Source organism: Lontra canadensis, unplaced genomic scaffold (genome assembly GCF_010015895.1).
Source record: "Lontra canadensis isolate GAN:19392208 unplaced genomic scaffold, GSC_riverotter_1.0 scaffold2, whole genome shotgun sequence".
Lineage (NCBI taxonomy): Eukaryota > Metazoa > Chordata > Mammalia > Carnivora > Mustelidae > Lontra > Lontra canadensis.
This window is the reverse complement of record NW_022630996.1, coordinates 45343022-45363092: the sequence shown is the minus strand read 5'-3', so window position 1 is coordinate 45363092 and position 20071 is coordinate 45343022. Positions and strand designations below refer to the sequence as shown.

General features: G+C 38.5%; 1 protein-coding gene across 2 annotated transcripts in view; it reads right to left on the bottom strand.

Annotated features, from left to right (window-relative positions):
• Positions 1-20071, bottom strand: part of RAPGEF5 (Rap guanine nucleotide exchange factor 5) — a 218835-nt gene that overhangs the window by 129608 nt on the left and 69156 nt on the right. For both annotated transcript variants that reach the window (XM_032873502.1, XM_032873512.1), the window contains exon 7: positions 8710-8758. In XM_032873502.1, the coding sequence (XP_032729393.1) occupies positions 8710-8758 (49 nt within the window). The remainder of the gene's footprint in view (positions 1-8709; positions 8759-20071) is intronic.

The following is a 20071-nucleotide window of genomic DNA, read 5'->3' as shown; positions in this document are numbered from 1 at the left end:
ATTGAATTGATCTCTGATAAGAACACACACTAGAGGAGATGGGATATGGATGCACAAAATCTGCCAGCAAGCGGGGACAGAACAGGCTCTGGAAATGTTAGAACAAGGAGTTATTATGGTGCCAGAGAAGGAGAGAGATTTTTACAAGCTTCAACAATCAGCCTGGTGTTAGGCAAAGCTCTCTCTTCTAGGGAAAAAAATCCTACATCGTCAATCAATCAGGAAGACCACAATGTTGTGTTGATTATTTGAGGGGGAAACACATGTGACTTCTTTCCCCTTGGCTGACAAATGCTAAAGAACACATTCAGTGGGGCTCCAAGACAATCAGTGTAGGTCTGGGCTGACCATGAATGAGAGTGATGGCGGCCGGTCAGCAGCTGGCGCAGCATCTGGGACGTGGCAAAGGAGAAGAGGAGGAAAAAAACATACTGTGTGGCAATATCAATTCTGAAAGGACAAGGTGCATCCTTAGGGGGCAGGCTAAGGAAGACTCAAGAAAATTTAAGTGTTTGAAAGTATCCCTAAAAATTAAGCATAATGTCTTCATTATTTAAAATCCAGCCAACAGACTTCTGCCATGAGAGTATTTTTTAGCTCTGACAGTCATTATTAGAGCCCTCAGAGACCAGATGAATAAACACCTGTAAAAGAAGGTCATCATAGCTTTTACTTTTAGATTTTCAATATAAACTATCACAGAAAACTAGAAAGGTCGAAGGAGTCTGACACAGCAGTAACTGTACTAGCATGGGAGCGGACTTTGCTGGCCCTTAACTGTATTATTAACATCTACTCTAAAATCTCATTCTATTGTGCCTTCTCCTATACATGAGCTATGGGTTTACAAAAGGGAAAGGGTCAAGTAAAACAGTGTTCTCCATGAAAAGGAGAAATCTGTCAACTAAAAATAAAAAGTAAAAATTTAGAGGATCATAAAAGTCGGAGCAATTCCATAGGTTTAATGCTTACTTTTTTTCTTCTAAATGTATAAAAGGCAAAGCATTCTCTACTGCTAAAAGTAATCAATCTATTTCATTTCTCATGACAAAGCAACATAAATATCTTGTCTTTGTAATGCTTCTGCCCTGAAGGAGAAGATGTTTTTTTCAATTGTGTCAGACCTCAAGTGTCACACCTGAGCTTCTTGTCAACACCTCATTTCCCCCAATCTTACATACACATTCTTAAGAAGGAGGCTTAACACTGCTGAAATTTCCTAGTAAGTATTGCTGATAACCAGTGATTATTACTAACAGAGGAGATCTTCAAAGCTGGCAACTGATGCAGACTACGGGGGTGACAGAAGCCCATCAACCTGCCTGATGGGTCCACCCTGATGACCAGATCTGGCGTTGTCTGCTTCAATATGTTACACGCACAGAGTTCACTGCATGGCAAATAGTAGCAACCAGGCTACTATTGAAATCACACACCCATTCAAATGCCTAAATAAGCTGGACTATAGGATCCAAAAGATGAGAAAACAAACATGAGGATCTAGAAGGCTAGGACAATTTACCTTCAATGCAAAGCACTGGCTTCCCTCACAACTTTTTTGTTAAAGCCTATTAAAAATAATGTTTACCAAAAGCTCAAATTAAACACAATAGAGTGAAGCTATTTTATACTACTTTATATTATATATATTTAATATCCCCAAGAAATAATAAAATATCTTGGTACATAAATACCACTTAAACCTCCATCCCTGGCTAATCGATCCTGGGAAGAGGGGAAAAAAATGCTGCTATCTGCTACTTGAAAAATGTATGAGCTTTTATCTGGTCTTTTCCATTCCAGGAACCAAAGTGGAAAATGGGAACGTCTTTCTGCAAATCCCATCTTTAGCCCCATAATCCAGAAAATCACTAACAAGGAAGGGAAAGCATAGTGTAGCTGGAAAAACTGGAGACCGGACGTTGAAACGCTTGGTTTCAACCAAGCTGGCTGCGAGCTTGCTATTCTGGCTGTGAGCTTGCTGGCCTAGGCCATCTCAGGCCCAACATTTCCTCTCTGGATTCTGTTCTGACGTTGAGACACTATGCAAACAGCGCCACCTGTGGTGAGCACACACAGTGTCTGCTCACTGCCGGTTCCTCTTCAGCTAGTTTTCCTGGAGGGGCCACATCCATCCCAGCCTCGGCGCATGTGTCTTCTCTTGTATGCAGGCCCCCTGATCTCTCGAACCCCCACCAGGCTTCTCCTGCTCCTGAGGTAGGCACGTCATTCTTCCAACAAGGTCCCCAGTGAGACATCTGTGGAGACTACCCAGATAGAAGTTTTTTCCCTTTCTGCGGCAATGAACTCCAGAGGTTCTCTGAGCCCATAAATTCACTTTGCACTTTTCATTTTGTTTGTTTTAGCACTTGTCCCTAAAAGAGTCCTGTATAAAATATTCCCAAGGGTGTGACTCCATTAAGGATAATGAAGGTAATTAATAAAAATATGTATTGCTATAATTAAATAATAGAGCTGAAAGGCATCTCTCAGGTTATCAGATTCTACATCAATCCCCTCGTGATGCAAAATCAAAATCACTCTGCTAAGGGCACAGTGACAATTAATGCATAAACAGAGCCTAGAACCCCTTTCTTTCTTTTCCAAACTTTCATTTCCTGGATACTTAGTTTTAAAGCACTTAACTAGCTATGGACTAAGCAGACAGAGTAAAAGATAACAACTGCCAAGGAGATTTACCAATTTGGTATTTTTGGCTTCCCAGAAATAGAAGCCCACCACGGCACACATTTCATATGATCCAAAGATAATGAGAGCAGAAAGTGCTTTGGCTGTAGATTCCTGCAAAAGGGAAAAAACATATCTCCCTAGACTCTAATTAGCTAACATTAGCCGCGGAATAAGCAATTGAACAAAAAGAACGTGCAAGGATATCTGTGCTAATTTTTGTAAATCTCTTGAAGCCTTAAAATGCTATTCCCATTCACTAAGGTTAACATTTGGAGGAGAAGACTGTTTAAAGGCACATCCTGATGGCCTTTTAGAAAATTACAACAAAATGGGGTTTTACTAAGCTAGAGCCTTGAATAGTTTATATAATCTATCGACTGGTAGTTACTTTTATTTCTATTTGTAGGGTGAGCTGAAATGAAAAACTTTTGCTTCATACTAATTCTTGTTTTAATAACCCTTGGCAATGAGACATAAATCTGGCACGACCACCTGAGCCCTAATTAACAGTTTTACTGTAAGACATAAGATATTAGGGTAATCAATTCCTTTTGCCAAGCCCCAGCCGTGCTATCATTTTCATACTTTTTATTAGATGTACACCAACCTCTTTTTCTTCTTCCTTGAAAAACCACCTCAGAATAGTTTTAGAAAGCCACATCAAGCATACACAGAAAGCACCATTCTGCAGCTGGAACTCTAATTAAGGCTATGCTGAATGTCTCTGCATTTTATCACCTCCTAACCACATAGTAATAAGTTCTTCTTTTTCAAACAGCCAGTGGTTCATTAATGTTTTCCATTTATGAAACATTTGTTGTAATTTAAAAACAACAGGGTCACATTTATCTTTGCTACTATCCTCACATCTTACACTGTACCTGGAATACAGCAGGTGCCAAATTAGAATCTGAGAAAGGCACAAAGGAATGCCAGACCTATGATAGACTCTCTTGTATCCTGCCATTGTCATTTTTCATCTCTTCTCAATGTCAACTCAAATGATGAGAGTATGGAGTTAAACAGATAAGTATCTCTAGTACTTTTCATATTTGGATTCTTTAAATATTTCAGTATACAACTTGTTGGACTTACTGGTTATTTCTGTCCTTACACTGCTTACCAAATTTGTTTGGGAGTGCAGGAGAGTAATGTCTTTGTTTCTTACTAAAATAATCCTTTTTTTAAAATTAACATATAATATATTATTTGCCCCAGGGGTATAGGCCTGTGAATCATCAGGCTTACACACTTCACAGATCTCACCACAGCACATATCCTCCCCAATGTCCATAACCCAACCACCCTCTCCATCTGTAAAATAATCTTGTTGACTCATGTTATTCTTTTTTTTCTAAGATTTTATTTATTTATTTGAGAGAGAGGGAGAGAGACTGATGGAACGAGTGGGAGGAAGGGCAGAGGTAGAAGCAGACTCCCCTAGGATCAGGGAGCCCGATATAGGACTTGATCCCAGGACCCTGGGATCATGACCTTAGCTGAAGGCAGATGCCCAACCCACTGAGCCATCCAGGCACCCTCATGTTACTTTTCTAACCAAAAATATTATATTTAAAGCCAAGGACAAAATGAGAATGCCAACTATCATCACCTTAGTCAACCTTAGATAGGAAGACCCTGTCTAATGAAATAGTATGAGATAAAAAGAATTTACTTAGATGGATGAGACAAACTAGCCATTACTGATAGATGATATATTTGCCCATATGGGAAATCTCAGATCATTTTAAAACAAGTTATTAGAATTCATTTGAGTTTAACATTTTTGCTAGACCCAAAATCTCATACAGTAGAAGTTACCAATTATAAAAGACAATAGATGTGGATATTAACAAACTGATTCTGAAGTTTATATGGAAGGAAAAGATCCAGAATAGCCAACACAATATTAAAGGAAAAGGACAAAAGTTGGAGGACTGACACTACACGATGTCAACACTTACCAGAAAGCCACAATAATTGAGACAGTGGAGCATTACAGAAATAACAGACAAATGGATCAATGGAATGACGGAGAGCCTAGAAACAGACCTACAAAAATAAGTCACTGATCTTTGACAAAGGAGCAAAGGAAATGTAATGGATAAAGAAGTCTTTTCATCAAATGATACTGCAACAACTAGATATCTACATGCAAAAAAACCCCAAACCTAGACATAAACCTGACCTTTCACAAAAAATAACTCAAAATGGATATGCAAAACTATAAAATTCCTAGAATATGCATAGGAGAAAAATTAGATGATCTTGAATACTGCATGACTTTTCTAGATATCTAGATCTTCTAGATATCAAAGACATGATTCCATTAAGGAAAAAAAATCTTGACTTCATTAAAATTCAAAAATATCTGCTCTTCAAAAAACCATGTGAAGAGAATGAGAAGACAAGCCACAGAGTGTGAGAAAATATTTGCAAAAAAGATATCCAAAAAAGGATTCTTCCCCAAAGAATATTAAAAAAAAACTCTTGAAACTTAAAAATAAGAAAACAACTAATCCAAAGACCTTAACAGATACTTCACCAGAGATATAAAGAGGACAAATAAACGTATGGAAAGATGCTCCACATCTCATGTCATCAGGGAAAAAAAATTAAAACAACAGTGAGTTACCACTACACTACTATTAGCATGGCCCAAATCCAGAACACTCAGAACAACCAATGCTGGCAAAGATATGGAAAAATAGTAAGTCTCATGCATTGCTGGTGGGGATGCAAAATGGTATAACCACTTTGGCAGGCAGTTTGGTGGTTTCCTATAAAATGAACAGTACTCCTACCATACCATCCAGTAATTGTGCTCCTTAATATTTACACAAAGCAGATGAAAATTGACATCTACACAGAAACCTACACAGTGTTATAGCAGCTTTATTCCATAACTGCCCAAACTAGGGAGCAATCAAGATGTCCTTCAGCAGATGAATGGATAAATAAACTGTAGGACATGTAGACAATGGAATGTTACTGACTGCTACAAAGAAATGAGCTTTCAAGCCATGAAAAATCATGAAGGAAACTTAAATGCATATTACTAAGCAAAAGGAGCCAATCTGAAAAGGCTACATACTGTATGAATCCAACTCCATGACTTTCTGGCAAGGCAAGACTATGAAAACATCAAAAAGATGAATGGTTGCCACGGGTTGGGAGAAAGAAAGAAATAGGTGAAGCACAGAGGATTCTTAGGGCAGGGAAACTAATTTATATGATACCATAATGGTAGATACATATACTTCTACATTTGTTCAAACCCATAAAATGTACAATACAGAGTGAACCCTAACGTAAACTATAGATTTTGGGCAATAATGATGTGTCAGTGTAGGTTCACTGATTGTAACAATTGTGCCACTCTGAGGTGCTGATAGTAGGAGAGGTTGTGCACAGCTAGGTGCAGAGGGTATATGGGAACTTTTGTACTCTCTGTTCACTTTTTCCGCAAATCCAAAACTTCTCTAAAAAAGTACATCTATTAAAACAAAAAGTGTCATGAAAGATAAAGACTTGAGAAACCATCACAGAAGAGAACTAAAAAAGAGAGAGAGAGAACAGAAAAATAGTTCATTTACAATAGTTACCAAAATCACAAGGTAACTAAAAATAGAAACAAAAGGGCTTACGGATAAATTTTCACAGCAGTACTAAAAATTTGAAAAAATAAGATATCCTCAGTTCATGGATGGAAACACTTACTTCACAAATGTCAAATTTATCTAGAGATCTATAAATGCAATATACTTTTAAAAATTCTGAAGGAGATTTCACAGAACCTAACAACAACAACAAAAAAACTATGAAGAGAACAAGAAAGGTAAAAAGAGATTTGCCTTATCCCTACCCCAGAAAAAGTCTTATTATTATAAAGTTCTGGTAGGTAATTGAAATAATATATATGAATTCCATGTATGATAGAGTTAGCATCATGTCCAATAAATGCTCCTGGGGTAACTGGCTTAGCATAAGGAAAACATAAAATTTGATTTCTACCTGAAAGCATATACAAAAACAAATTGCAGATAACTTAAAGTCCTAAACGTGAAGAACAAAACTTTAACAGTGTCTACACCTAGCTATCAACCTAGATATTCCAATTTTAACATTTATATATTTATATATATAATAAGGAGAAAATAATTGGAAAAGAGCAAAAATAACACAAGCACAAGAATATATATTTAGGTCCTTCTATTATTATTTAAAATAGGAAAAAAAATTAAAAACCTAAATGTACAACCAAGAATTAGTTAAATAAAGTGTACATATATTTAGCTAACAAAACTACTGATGATGCAGATCTATACTACTGACATGAAAATAAATCCTATAAAAAGTGGATTATATAAAGATACAGTAATCAAGACGGGTGCATACCAACAGAATCTGTTCAATCGACAATAACACAGAACCTCGAAATATACCCACACAAATATGCCCAACTTATTTTTGACAAAGGCATAAAAGCAATTCAATGAAAGAAAGATGGTCTCTTCAACAAAGGAGCTGGGGCAACTGGACATTCATAAGTCAAAACACCCAAACAACAAACACAGAAAAAAAAAAAAACCCTTCATCTAAGTCTTACATTTCACGTACCTATGCCCAAATGCTCTAGTTCAGCTATCCACATGGCTCACCCCTTCACTGATTTCAGGTTTTTGTTCAAATGTCCCCTTCCATCCCACTCTGTGTGAAATAGTAACTCTCTTCTCCAGCCTCTCTATATTTATTTGCTCTGTTTTTCTCTAGCAATAACACACTTCAAGTTTATTATTTCCCTTTTTTCTGAAACTTAAAAAAAAAAAAAAAATCCTACCCTATAAGGCACTGCCATTCCAACTCAAATGGACCATAGGTTTTGTTTCCTTATGATTATGGGAATGAAGAGCCACGCTAGCAGAATTTATCTCCTGGCCCTCTCTCCCAAAACCTTTATACTGATGTCCTTTCTCCATCAGGCTTCCACCTATGCAAGCAACCACGATCTAATGCTGGCACTTTTGAGCCCTATCCAGGATGCCCCCTCCTCATTACCCTGGGGGTCAAGATGGCTGTTCTTCGCATCCTCTCTCCACCTTTATGGCATGCAGGCTCTGTGTCCTCTCCACCAGCCAAAGCAACAAGCAGAAGAGATTACGTAGGGAAAGCTAATTCACACTAAGGTGTATTGGATTCAAAAAGTAACTGAGGGAAAAGCAAACTCTTAGCGTTTCTAAGTGGAAAAGGAAAGATATAAAATGCATGGTTTGTGTTTTCGAGGCATTTCTGTTCCATTTATTTCTTCGATTTTTGTCATCTCTTTGATTTTGTCATAGTCTTTCTGCCTGAAAAGTCTTATTCCAGTTTGCCGTGATCCAAGTAGCATTTCCCCTCAGTTTGTCATTCTATTCAGAATGACCTCTTTCCTCTGAACAGCAAACAATGCCTCCTTCACCCACTCTTCCTAAGTGTTTTTCTACCTCAGTAAGTCTCCATCTCATATTGAATTTCACCAGAGTATGGCTTTCTCTCCTTCAAAATGTCTCTGAAAGCTCCCTTTTCCTTTCCACAGATCGCTTCCAGATTGTGTCCTACAGGTATCAGGGATCAGATCCACGCAATTAGTTCTACATAAAAGCTTGCTTTTAAAGTCATTACATAATTATTTTTAGAAGAAACTGCTTTGAGATGAAAAAAATACACCCTTAAACAAAGATCAACTTTGTGTTATTTTCCTCTGTCATTATGATAGGTAAATGCAATGTGATTTGCTTCTTGGGTTGTGTACAGAGACTTTCCTCATGGTTGCAACAGATTACAAACATATTTTTTTGATTTTTAATTTCAGTTTTCCTTGAAATATGAAAGCAAAGCAGTGAAATTTTAAAGAACTACATAGAGTATTCTGTGCTATGCCAATGGCAGAATAGATCATTTTAAAAAGAAACAGTGATTTTTCTGCATTCTGCATCTAAACTTCCTGAGATACACCCAGTTCCAGGAAAGACTACTCACCAGACTTCCTTGCTTTCAAAGCAATAACAGCCGCTAGTTCTCTCTGCACCTGGTAAGATATTAGGGGGAAAAGATCAAATTAGAATAAGAAAAATGTAGTTATCAAAAGCAGTACTTTGTGTTTAGGTATGAACTGAAATTAGGAGTTACGGCAATGAAAATTATGTTTGCTGTCACGTTTTGGGGTTTTGTTTGTTTTTAATATCAGGGAAAAACCTCTGTATAGGAATTTTAGGCCAAAAATCTGGAAGAATCATATTGATTTACTTTCACAAGAAATTAGGCAGTTGCCAGAATGTATACACTGTAAAACATTGGTATTTTGGGGAAGAGCCTCAAAACAGTAATTATAAGACACTTAGAAATGACACAAATAATCAATTACTAAAACATGCATGACACCTTGGTAAAAATATTAAATACTCTTTATCCCTTCAAAGATTCTAGCTTACACAGAAATTCTAGAAAAATTAAATAGGTGATCCTGGTGTACTTGGATCTCTACTCAAACACAATCAATGTTCATTTGAAGTCTGGCAGGTTTACGGCAACCATTTTGGAAAACATGCTCCAGAAAAGCAAGCACCACCCTCTCCCAGGGTAGGTGAAAAGGGAACAGACAAGACGACCTTTAAAACCCCTCAACCCCACTTATTTGTCCACATTTCTGCTTGCTCCCAGTCTCTCTCTCTCCACAGGCACTCACTCCCCCTCAACTTTGAAGGCTTAAATCCTTTCCTAAAAGCATTCCCAAAGAGGAACATAAAAAAGAGACAAAAAGATAACCACAGTCACTTTCAAAGACAAGATTAAAAAAAAAAAAAAAAAAAAAGGTACCATGAAGATAATCTTTGGGAAGTCTATGTTTAGCAGCAATAAAAACTCCACAATGCACAAGCTCATTCCTCTCTAGGACAGTCTTTTAAGCTCAGAAGTGTGCCTATGTTCAGGGGTTTGGAGGCGCTGGTGAGTTTGGAAGCACCCTGCAGCTTATTATACTAATGACATTTTAAAGGGAGAACACACAAGTTCAAGGTTACATAAGACTTGCTATTGAAGTTAATCTAATTTATATTCATTTACTTGAAGGCAAAAGTAGATCTATATGCTATACTCTGGGACCCTGCTGTGGACTGCTCTCTCAATGGCCAGGATCGTGGCCCCTGAGGAAGACAGCTCTCCTCCCCGCGCCCCACCACTGCCTTACTGCTGTGTTTTCTCCTCCTGGCTACTATGCTTCCCAGGCAGAAGGGCTTACTCTTCATTTAGCCCATTCTTTGATACCTTCTGACGCTACCTCTCTGGGAAATTATGCAGTAATGAGAAGGCCATCAGTCCCTCTCCAAGTTCTGAAAATGCTCACAGTAGGAAAATCTGCAGTTGAACAACTTAGGGAGAAAAAGTGGGCGATGGGAAAGAGAAGGCATACATGACCAGAGAAAAACCTTTACAAATACTTGTACGGGCAGTCAAATAAAAACAGCCACACACTAAAAACATCACTTACTGCATACTTGACATATTTGTAACAGTTCTATCGCCCTCTCTATCCAGGATTTTCTTCCCTCACTGTGTCACAAATACTTGGGGCAAAGAGGCAGACCATAAACATCCACTAGGATCTTGTCAACGGGTTTCTGACTTTATGACCTCACAGGGAAGATCCCAGCTGGGCTCACGGCCAGGAAGAAAGCACAGATGGGAAAAGCTGCCGAAGGCAGATCCCTTCATTTGCTTACAGAAGATCAAAAACAGTCTTCCTCAGCCTCCTCTCAGTTTCCCGAAATTCTCTTCAGCAGATCTTCAGTTTTTCTTCTTCTAATCAGAAATGTCTCAAAATACAAAGAGCTCAGAAAAGGAAGGTATTAGATTTCCAGCTTTGTATAACACCTCATCCTTTCAAAGATGTGGTAGGGCAAGAAAGGGAGAAAGGGAATGCGTGAGGAAAGGTCACAACATTTCAGCCGAGCTGGAAGGAGGGGACAGAGGGCAATGAGAGAGACAAGAACGTCACAGGTGAATGTAGAAAGAACCCAGGTTTAAAAAAAAAAAAAAAAAGTTTTAAAGTAAATAAGATTACTCTACAGAACCACACAAAATCCCCCGAGTGTCTGTAGTCAGGGAGGATTTAAAAGTGTGTTATGCGGAGTGGGGTGTGCAACGGCTCCCATGTTTTCGCCCCAGAATGGAGGCTTTTGACAAACACCCCAAGCGTAGGTATTCTTCCTATAAAACACAAAGGACAAAGCACTGATCAAGCAAAAACACAAACTAGCTAAGATCTTATTATATGTTCCTACAGCATCTCCACAGAACCTTTTTTTCTTTTTTTAGAGCACACTGCCAAGTATTTAATAGTTTTCAAATGAATGACTAATTGCTGTCTTCTAGAGGAGGCTCCACTGAGGCAGGGATCTGTCTGTCTTTCCTGGTATTATCCAGAGCCATCATCAACAATCACTCACTAGCCCACAGGGGGTAGATGCCTATGCAACTTCAGGAAAATCATGGAAAGGACCTAGGGGGAGAGAAAAACAACAAGGAGAAGGCATTCTCCACTAATAAGCTACTCCCAGGAGGTCTCTTCAGAACAGAATATCAGAAGGACTCAGGGCCTCCTCTGCCAATAATTATTACGTTTATACTGAAAACTAAAACTTTGCCCAGCTGCAGAAACAGAAACTAGAATTTCCTAGGAAGGGACTGGTTGGCACTGAACATAAAGTCCCGGTTCCAGCACCAGAGAGCCGGGATCCTGGCCCCCATTCTGACAACTTCCTGAGCCACCCCGAGCAAAAGCAGCCCAGCTGTGAGATGCTCCGAATTCCTGACAGTCAGGAACTGTTTGAGATAATAAATGTGTAGTTCCAAACCACCAAAGTCTGAGACAGTTTGTTCTCCCGAGGAGTCTTTTATAAGAAAATGACTATTTTTCTATTTGATCTACTCGTGTTGATGGTTAACCTTCGTTATTCTCTGTGACTGAAATGAACCCTCTTCTAAGATTGGGCTCAAGACATGTATGTGGCCAGAGCCAAGAGCCATGTGCTGCTACCGGCCATTTTTTCTATTTAATGTAGGTGCTAATCCGCTGCCTCGGTGAGTAGAAAGAGAGTACACTATTACCTTGACCTTCCCCATGACAGCCCTTCCCCACCATGATCTGCATCCCCTGGGGCTAGATGTAGTTCAGAATTCCAACGTTTATCCATTTCAGAGAGGGACTCTATCAATGTCACTTCCTTAGGGAGGTCTGGGGCAACAACTCGTCATCAGAAATCAGACACATGAATAAATTCTGCAGTGAAATGTGTAATTATTCATACCAAATGAGACAATGGAAGACTAGAAAAAGGCCTTGGGATTTTCCACTATACATGTTCAGAGTAGGTTAGGTTTTGTCACTGAGTAAGTACTGAGAAACTTGTTTTCCAGAGCTTTTGTGCTTCAAAAGTGAGTAAGAGATGGTAAACTTCTACAAATGTTCACTAAAAGCTTTTCTCCTCATTTTTTCCCCTCATGCTTCTTCTTATCAAATAGCTATGGAGTCACTGCTTTATTAAGAAATGCTTTCTTTAACTAGCTTGGATTTTCATCAAGCTATTTTGGTAGTTCCCAAGTCTGACTGCACTTTAAAATCACCTGGGGAGCTTTAAAAAACTTCGGACACTAAGCCCCAACTGAGTCCGACTCTGGGGAAGAGTGCAGAAAACTTGCTATGCTGTGGTTTCAAAGGTCCCTAAGTGATGGACTCTAGGCTGGATCCAGGGTTGACAATCACTGTTCTGTTCAATAAGGTATCTTAGTTTTCCGAAGACTCAAACTTTTAATCTTATAATCATTTCAAAAGGCAATCCATCTTTCCTTTGTAGGTTGTTCTCCTCTAACTTAATTCATTTGTGAAGGAACATGGCCTTCCCTGTAGTGTAGCTCTAGAATTAACACTATAATCCAATCAAATGATAAGACCGAGTTCCTGCATCAGCAGTTCCACAGTCACCAACGACTTGAAGAACAAGGAAAACTGCAAGGACACTTTTAAGATGCTGAAACTTTAACTGAAATCATAATTGATTCAATATACAAGAGCACTAAATAATTAAAAACACATCTGTAGCTTAGGGTATATCTGCTCTTATGAATATCTACACAGCTAGGGTAATTAAGGGACAAAGAAGACATTTGTTGAAAGTGTCCCTCTCCCCTTGTTACCCATCAGAAACATGTTGCAATATTTTAAACTTCTTCAACAATCAACAGGGCTGTTCACTAAACAGCCCTGAAATTCAACAAGAGTAAGAGCTGGTCTTACTTCTAGTGTTTTGTCTTCTCTTTGGCACTTTAGTTGTACCTTCAGCCCCCCAAATCCGAAGGCTCACGAAGTTGTTTTGTGGCAATGCCAAGGCTCAAGAGGCAAGAGGAAGCGTCAAGTGCAAACCGTGCGTGCCAGGGAGCATCTCTGGGAGAGGTTCACTGAGAAGACATGGAGGAAGAGACCCCTGAAAGCCACGTTGCTTAGAATGAAGGTCATTTTGGGGAGACAGAAAAATTGTGGCAAAGGCCTTAGCTAACCAAAGCATTGTCCTCACAAACTAACTTTGAATAAATTGCCAAAGATTTCCTAAAGGTTTTCAGTAAATCTATTTAGAAACATTTGAATTTTGATACCGTGATGGAAATGTTTTACAAACATAGAAGCTATTTTCTCAATTTTCTATATTAAATGGAAGAAGAAACATAATCCAATTCCCTGTTCTATTCCCAAATATACTCATCTTTAAACCACTCTAAAACCTTAAGCTAGTAAGGACATTAAGAACTCCAGAAAGAAACAGATAAACATGCTCCTTAAACAACACGCTTTCAGATAAGATACAAACTGAGCAGTGAGCCTTGGCTAGACCTCTGTCCGAGGAAGGAACACCCAGGAGCTAAGTTACAATTTCCTTTGTTCCTTCCTCAGAGGCCTGTTTTCCTCTTTCCAAAGTCATTATGTTGTTCCAAAGAACTAATATTGCCACAAGCCTGACACATGGATAATCTTGTGATTACCTATTATTAGAAAAGCAATAATTAGAAACCAATAATTAGAAACTTAAGAAAGTTATTTATACATCTGTCTAGACATTGCTGCTCTCCACCTAACAGTTTATTTAACAAATAGTTGTTTTCCCAGGAACTGTTGTCACCACACTGAAGATGTATTTGTTAAGCATGCTGGGATGGTAAGATATGCTTACTCAGCTATTTCAAGGCTATTAAAAAAATCTTTTATGTAGGAGCCTTTGTTGAACATATACAGTTATACCTATTAATTTTATTACAACAGCTGACCATTCAAAGACTAATATGTAGGTAGAAGTGGCCTGAAAGCAACAAGATACACTAGAATAAGGTCTTCCACTTAAGTTCTTAAATCTGCTATTCAAGTTGGCCATATGTACATGCATCTACTTTGATAGAGGTTCATGTTAAAAAAGATCTGGTAGTTTTTAGGTGATCACAAGCACGGTGTGAATTAACAATGGAAATGAGATTACACAGAAGAAACAACAATGTTTTTAGGAATATTACTAGAAGGATGACATTCAGGGCCTCCCCCCGCCTCAAAAAAAAAAAACAAAAACAAAAACAAAAAAAACTGATAAACTGATAAATGATAAAATCCAGAAAGATCAGTATCTGGGTTGTATTTTGTGTGGAACATTATCTGTTCAGCTTCTTGAGGAAGAGACAGTATCCACAGGAGGAAACAGCTAACTGAGCTAGAGGCCGCACTCTTTATTTACTGGGTCCTGTCCATAGGATTTGAAGCTGTTACCTGTTCTCTTCTTCACCACTAGGATTTCATGACACTACATACTCCAGGCTTTTCTCTTTCCTCTCTGGCTGCTATTTCTCTTCTCCCAAGGCTCTCCTTTTCTTCTACCTTTAAATTTTAATGATCCTTAGGAATCTATCCTCAGCCCACTAGACCTTCTCTGTTCATTCTTCATAGGTGATTTCATTTACTCACAGTGCTTCCATTATATCTGTATCTCTAGGGCCTTTCACCTCCTGGACCTCAATGTTCCATGAGCAGCTCCAACTACCCACTCCCAAATGTGAAATGACTTTCTTACCACTTCTTCCTATCCTGTATAATTGCCCCAAGTCCCACATACCAAGTCAGTGAATGGTACCACCATCTACCCAGGGACTCAAGCCAAAAAGTGAGTTGTCCCTGACTTAGCTCAGCCCATCATTTTTTCCCATTCAGACTGTTGTCTCTAACTTTTCTCTCTTCAAACCACATCATTCTTTATAGCAAAACTACTCACCTTACAATATAAATTTTACATTACATCTCTTGCTAAAAAACTCTTTAGATACTGGCCTGTGACACTATGACAGAGTCCAATGCCTAACGCTACATATGTAGCATTCTTCTGATCTGGTCTTCAGTATTCTATCTCCATTACTCCTCTCAAAAATCTATGTTTCAAAAAAAAGAAGTCAATGTTCCAGTCTTAGTAAAACAGAACTCCTGTAAATTCTCTAAAAGGGCCATGTTCTTTCCTCACTTGGGCCTTTCCACATGTTCTTCTCTCTCTCTGGAATGCTTCTCCAGCTCCCCACTTTGTGCGACCATCACTTACTTGTCCTTCAGGTCCCACCTAAGTTACTGTCTACTCTTGAATGCTACCCAACTCCCCCAATGGGGCCATATCCTCCCTGTTTATACCCTGATAATATGTACCTCAATTATAAGGCTTTCACAGGCTAATGAAACCTCCCCTTTAGTTGGGGGTCCCCAATAGTTTATTATAAGACCCTTGAAATGAATTCCTTTACTCATCATCTGACCCTGGTTCTTGGTCCCACTCGCAGTATGGACATCTGTGATTGAGAACAGAAGTGAGATGTCCCTGCCGCTGAGAAGGGATGATCTTACGATCATGAGCTTCAGATATCTGAAAGGCCGAAGGTACAATTCAGACCAATGGAGTGAAGTTACAAAAAGGTATGTTTTGGCTCTGAGAGCTTTCAGATAATCAGAGCCGTCCACCATGGAAATGGTCTCCCAGGCGAAGTTCAGTAGAGGATGGTTTATAGGGGAAGGTAAAGATCAGAAGCGCTCAGACTAAAGGACTGTTCTCAAGATTTGTTTTACCAGCGCCTCCTTCTCAAATCATCCACCACCAAAAGAGAACAAGCAAAGGCCTCCTGTAGGTAGTGGTATCTGTCAGCTTAGAGTTGAAAAGTTGGTGATGTCACAGCCGCCTAAGCCACCCAACAGAGATAAAGGTGGCACAAATCTGAAACAGATGAAAAATAACTGCCAGGGGCCTTTTTTGGAAATCTCATAAATTTCATGACACAAACTGCAGGAGAAGCTACAGAGGTACTGGTTGAAAGAAATCTGAAAAGAGCAAGCTAACAACACTAACATCTTCTCCAAAGAACAGATGTATCTGCTCTTTCAGTCTTCATAACTGTTCTTACTGCTTCTGATCAGGGATTTCCCCAAAGCCCTAACTGCTGGGCCGCATGAATTTCTTAACAAATGAAAATATCACATGTATGAAATATATTTTAAGTAAATAATTATATGTTGGACATTCCAATTTTAGTTATAATAACCAAATAAAGCATTATGTTTACTTTGTTTATATTTTTAGTGTTTACATCTCATTATTTTTTCCATTTTCTGGTAAACTCAGTATTTTCAATCTATACCACATTTAAATAATTTTTCAATGGATTTAGAGTTTATTTAACAAAAGTTACCTGTAAGGACATATTGTACGTTGCAAACTCATTTCTTTTATTCCTTATTACATGTCCATGGTAAGATGCCTTTTCTCAATCATTGCACTTTTTGGAGGTAAGGTTCTCAACTGTGGCAACAGTGTTAACTCTAACACCGGTCAGATCCCAGAAATTCTAGGGGTCTCCTATCTGTTTGAATGTTACATTGGAAACACCTGTATTTGGATGAATTCAGATCAACAAAACCGCTTTCCAATCAGAAAGTCCATCTATAAAATTTGCTAACATGGGAGGGCTCCCTGGAAGAACAGATTCAGAGCCTAAGATCCAAAAGCCTGAAACAGGAGAAGGAAATCTCCATTTATTTTATGATGACTTTGGAAGAAGTTCTAGGATCCCAGTTATTGCCTTCTACCTCAGTGGGTTGTTTTTGGAATCAAACTAGTTAACACCCAAAGCATCTGGAACACCTAAAGCATCATATTATTACTATAATTAATATAGTTGGCCTTAAAATAAGTATAGTAAGGATCCAGTCTTTAATTACTTTAATACTTCATATGCTTAAGCCCCTCTTTCTCACTTGGAGTATGCTCCTTGACAACCAGTACTGCCCCTGCTTGTTACATTCTACCTACCCAGCCCCTGCTCCATTGCAATGCACGTAAAAGGACTGGTAAGTTTCACTGAGAAGTTGTGAACCATGTTTAAAGTGTTTGTATTTTCAGCATTTACTTTAAGAATAAACTTTTAAGTGTTCACAGAATTCTGAAGATTTCATAAATGTATGAGGGACAGAATTTATTTTTAGAAATTTACTCTCAGGGGTGCCTGGGTGGCTCAGTCATTAAGCGTCTGCCTTTGGCTCAGGTCATGATCCCAGGGTCCTGGTACTGAACCCCATATCGGGCTCCCTGCTCGGTGGGAGGCCTGCTTCTCCCTCCCACTCCTCCTGTTTATGTTCCCTCTCTCACAGTCTGTCTCTGTGTCAAACAAATCAATAAGATCTTTATAAAAAAAATTTGGGATTTTAAACAAAAAAATTCACTTTCAAATTTCAGAGATACCCATGAACTTAACTAGCTATGGCCTGGCAGCTTTGGATGTATGAGAGATTAACTGCTCTTTCATGAATCAAGGGACAGTGGGTATATATTCAACAAGGAATGTGTATTTATTTTGTATTTCTGCCATTGCAAACTATGACCCATTTATTGGCTTACAATGACATCCATTGAACATCCCACACTTCCAGAGGTCAGGAGTCTGGGTGTAGTGTGGCTCACCTGGATCCTTTGCTTAGAGACTCACAAGGCCAGAACCAGGTATGGACACAGCTGTATTCCTTACTGGTGGCTCCAGGCTCATGCAGGCTGTTGGCAAAATCTAGTTCTTACATCTGTAAAACTGAGGTGCCTGCTTCCTTGCTGGACCCTGGCAGCCTGCCCTGAGCTCCTGAGACCTTTCTCTGGTCCTTAAACATAGGATCCTAGTTCTCACTTCCAGCCATGCAACAGTTCTCACTTCTAGCCATGCAACGCTGAATCCCGTTCATGCTTGGAATTCTTTCTTTACCTTCTCTTCTGCCATTTCTCTTTGACTCCTGCCAGACCAACGTCTTCGTGTGTAAGGGCTCTTAAGTGATTAGACTGGGTCCGTGTGGACAATCCCGGTGTAAAGCCTTAATTATAACCGCAAAATCTCTTCTGCTCTGTAACGTAGTATTTGCAGGTACCAGGTAACGTATTCATCTTTGGAGGACCATTCTCTCTACCAATGAAGAGTAACACAGATCCTCAGGGGCCCCCCCAAAATTATCCCTGAATGCTTTTTAGGGCCTTGTCATAACCTGCCAATAGAGCCTACTTCTGGAACATGATCTACCTGCTATAAAAATCAGAGTGTACCTCCTGAGTTCACACAATGGAACCAGAAGACCTTAAGAGCCAGTCTGAATGAATGTCTCAATTGCTAAACTATGCAGTCATGTTTACCAGTATTTAATGATTCCCAACAAGTTAAAAATTAAAATACTATTTAATGTAACTTCATAGGTTTCATTTCATAAAATTGTTTAAATAAGAAGAGAATTCTATAATCTTATACCATACTCAACTTGCTGAGACCTATTCAGTAACTATGAAGTATTTTAAGTGAAGATAATGTGGAAACATTACTTTTTAAACACTAACCTATTATTTTAAATTAATGTGGACTCTTAATACTTCCTTTTTTTTTTTTAAAAGATTCGTGTATTTATTTGAGAGAGAGAGCTGGAGAGGGGGCAAAGTGAGAGGGAGAGAGAGAATCCCAAGCAGACTCCCCACTGAGCATGGAGCCTGACTCAGGGCTCGATCTCACCACCCTGAGATCATGACCTGAGATGGAAATCAAGAGTCGGACACTCAACTGACTGAGTCACCCAGGGGCCCCAATATTTCCTGTCTTAAACTCTCCATCGATCTAACGTGAATGAGGGATACTAAAATATGACAGTGCATGAAAAGCATTAGCAAAATGCCTGCACAAGGTCAGAACTCAATAAATATTAGCCAGTCTTAGCCTTTCACCCATTTCTCACTTGGTCTTCTTAAATCGATAGCACGTTAATAAATGACATCTGCAAGCAGGTTTCTTCAATAATTTCTCCACAGAGAAGTTCATCTCTGCATTGTTTATAACAGCAAAAGATTAAAAATAACCACAATGCCTAGGATAGGAGATAATGAAAAATCCATGGAACACGATATTTTATAGAGCCACAAAAATGCCATAGGAGGAGATTTCCAGCACTGAAAACATATTTGGTGAAAAGTACAGACCTCAAAATAAAAGGGTGGGTTTTTTTCTTTTTGGTAAAAAGTATACATAAAAGAAAAATAACCTAGGAACTAATAAACACTTAAGTTAATAATGAGTTACTAATGAATGGTTCCGTTACGGAATTTTTTTCTATTCTGGAATTTTCTAAATTGCAAAGTCTTTATATTCAAACCAAACAATCCAAGTGTCAGATAAATAAAAGAGAACTGCAAACATAACCTACAGTAAGGACAACTCACTGCCACTTCACCATCATTATGACATTTACGAAAATAGCAGTGGAATTCACACTATCTCTACCCAGCATTCATATGAAATTTCATTATATATTTAAATTCTACAAGAATATAAAATAACAGGAAGTAAGTAAAAATCTACTTTATTCCCTCACTACCAAAAGCTCAAGTAATTTTCACTCTTTAATAATAATACTGGTCCTTCTGCACTTATGGACATATTGTATAAAGCTGTAACATTGCCTTAAGGATGCAAAATTACACTTCCTCTAAGCAGCTAGAAGAAGTTCTATTTAAATAAATGCACAAAGCAGCAACCAATATGAAATGTTCATGAATCATCCTTTTAAAACTCTTTCAACTCCCCTCAGATAAGATTTAATGGTTATATCTTACAAACCCATGACTGTCAATATACAAATTGATAGCTGAATGGTGTATTTCTATTACTTGTCAATTAAAAATGTCTATGTTTTCCATGTGAATTGTATATCAAAATGATTTTCCTCACCTTGGGAAGAGAAACCCAAATACCTTAATATACACAAATG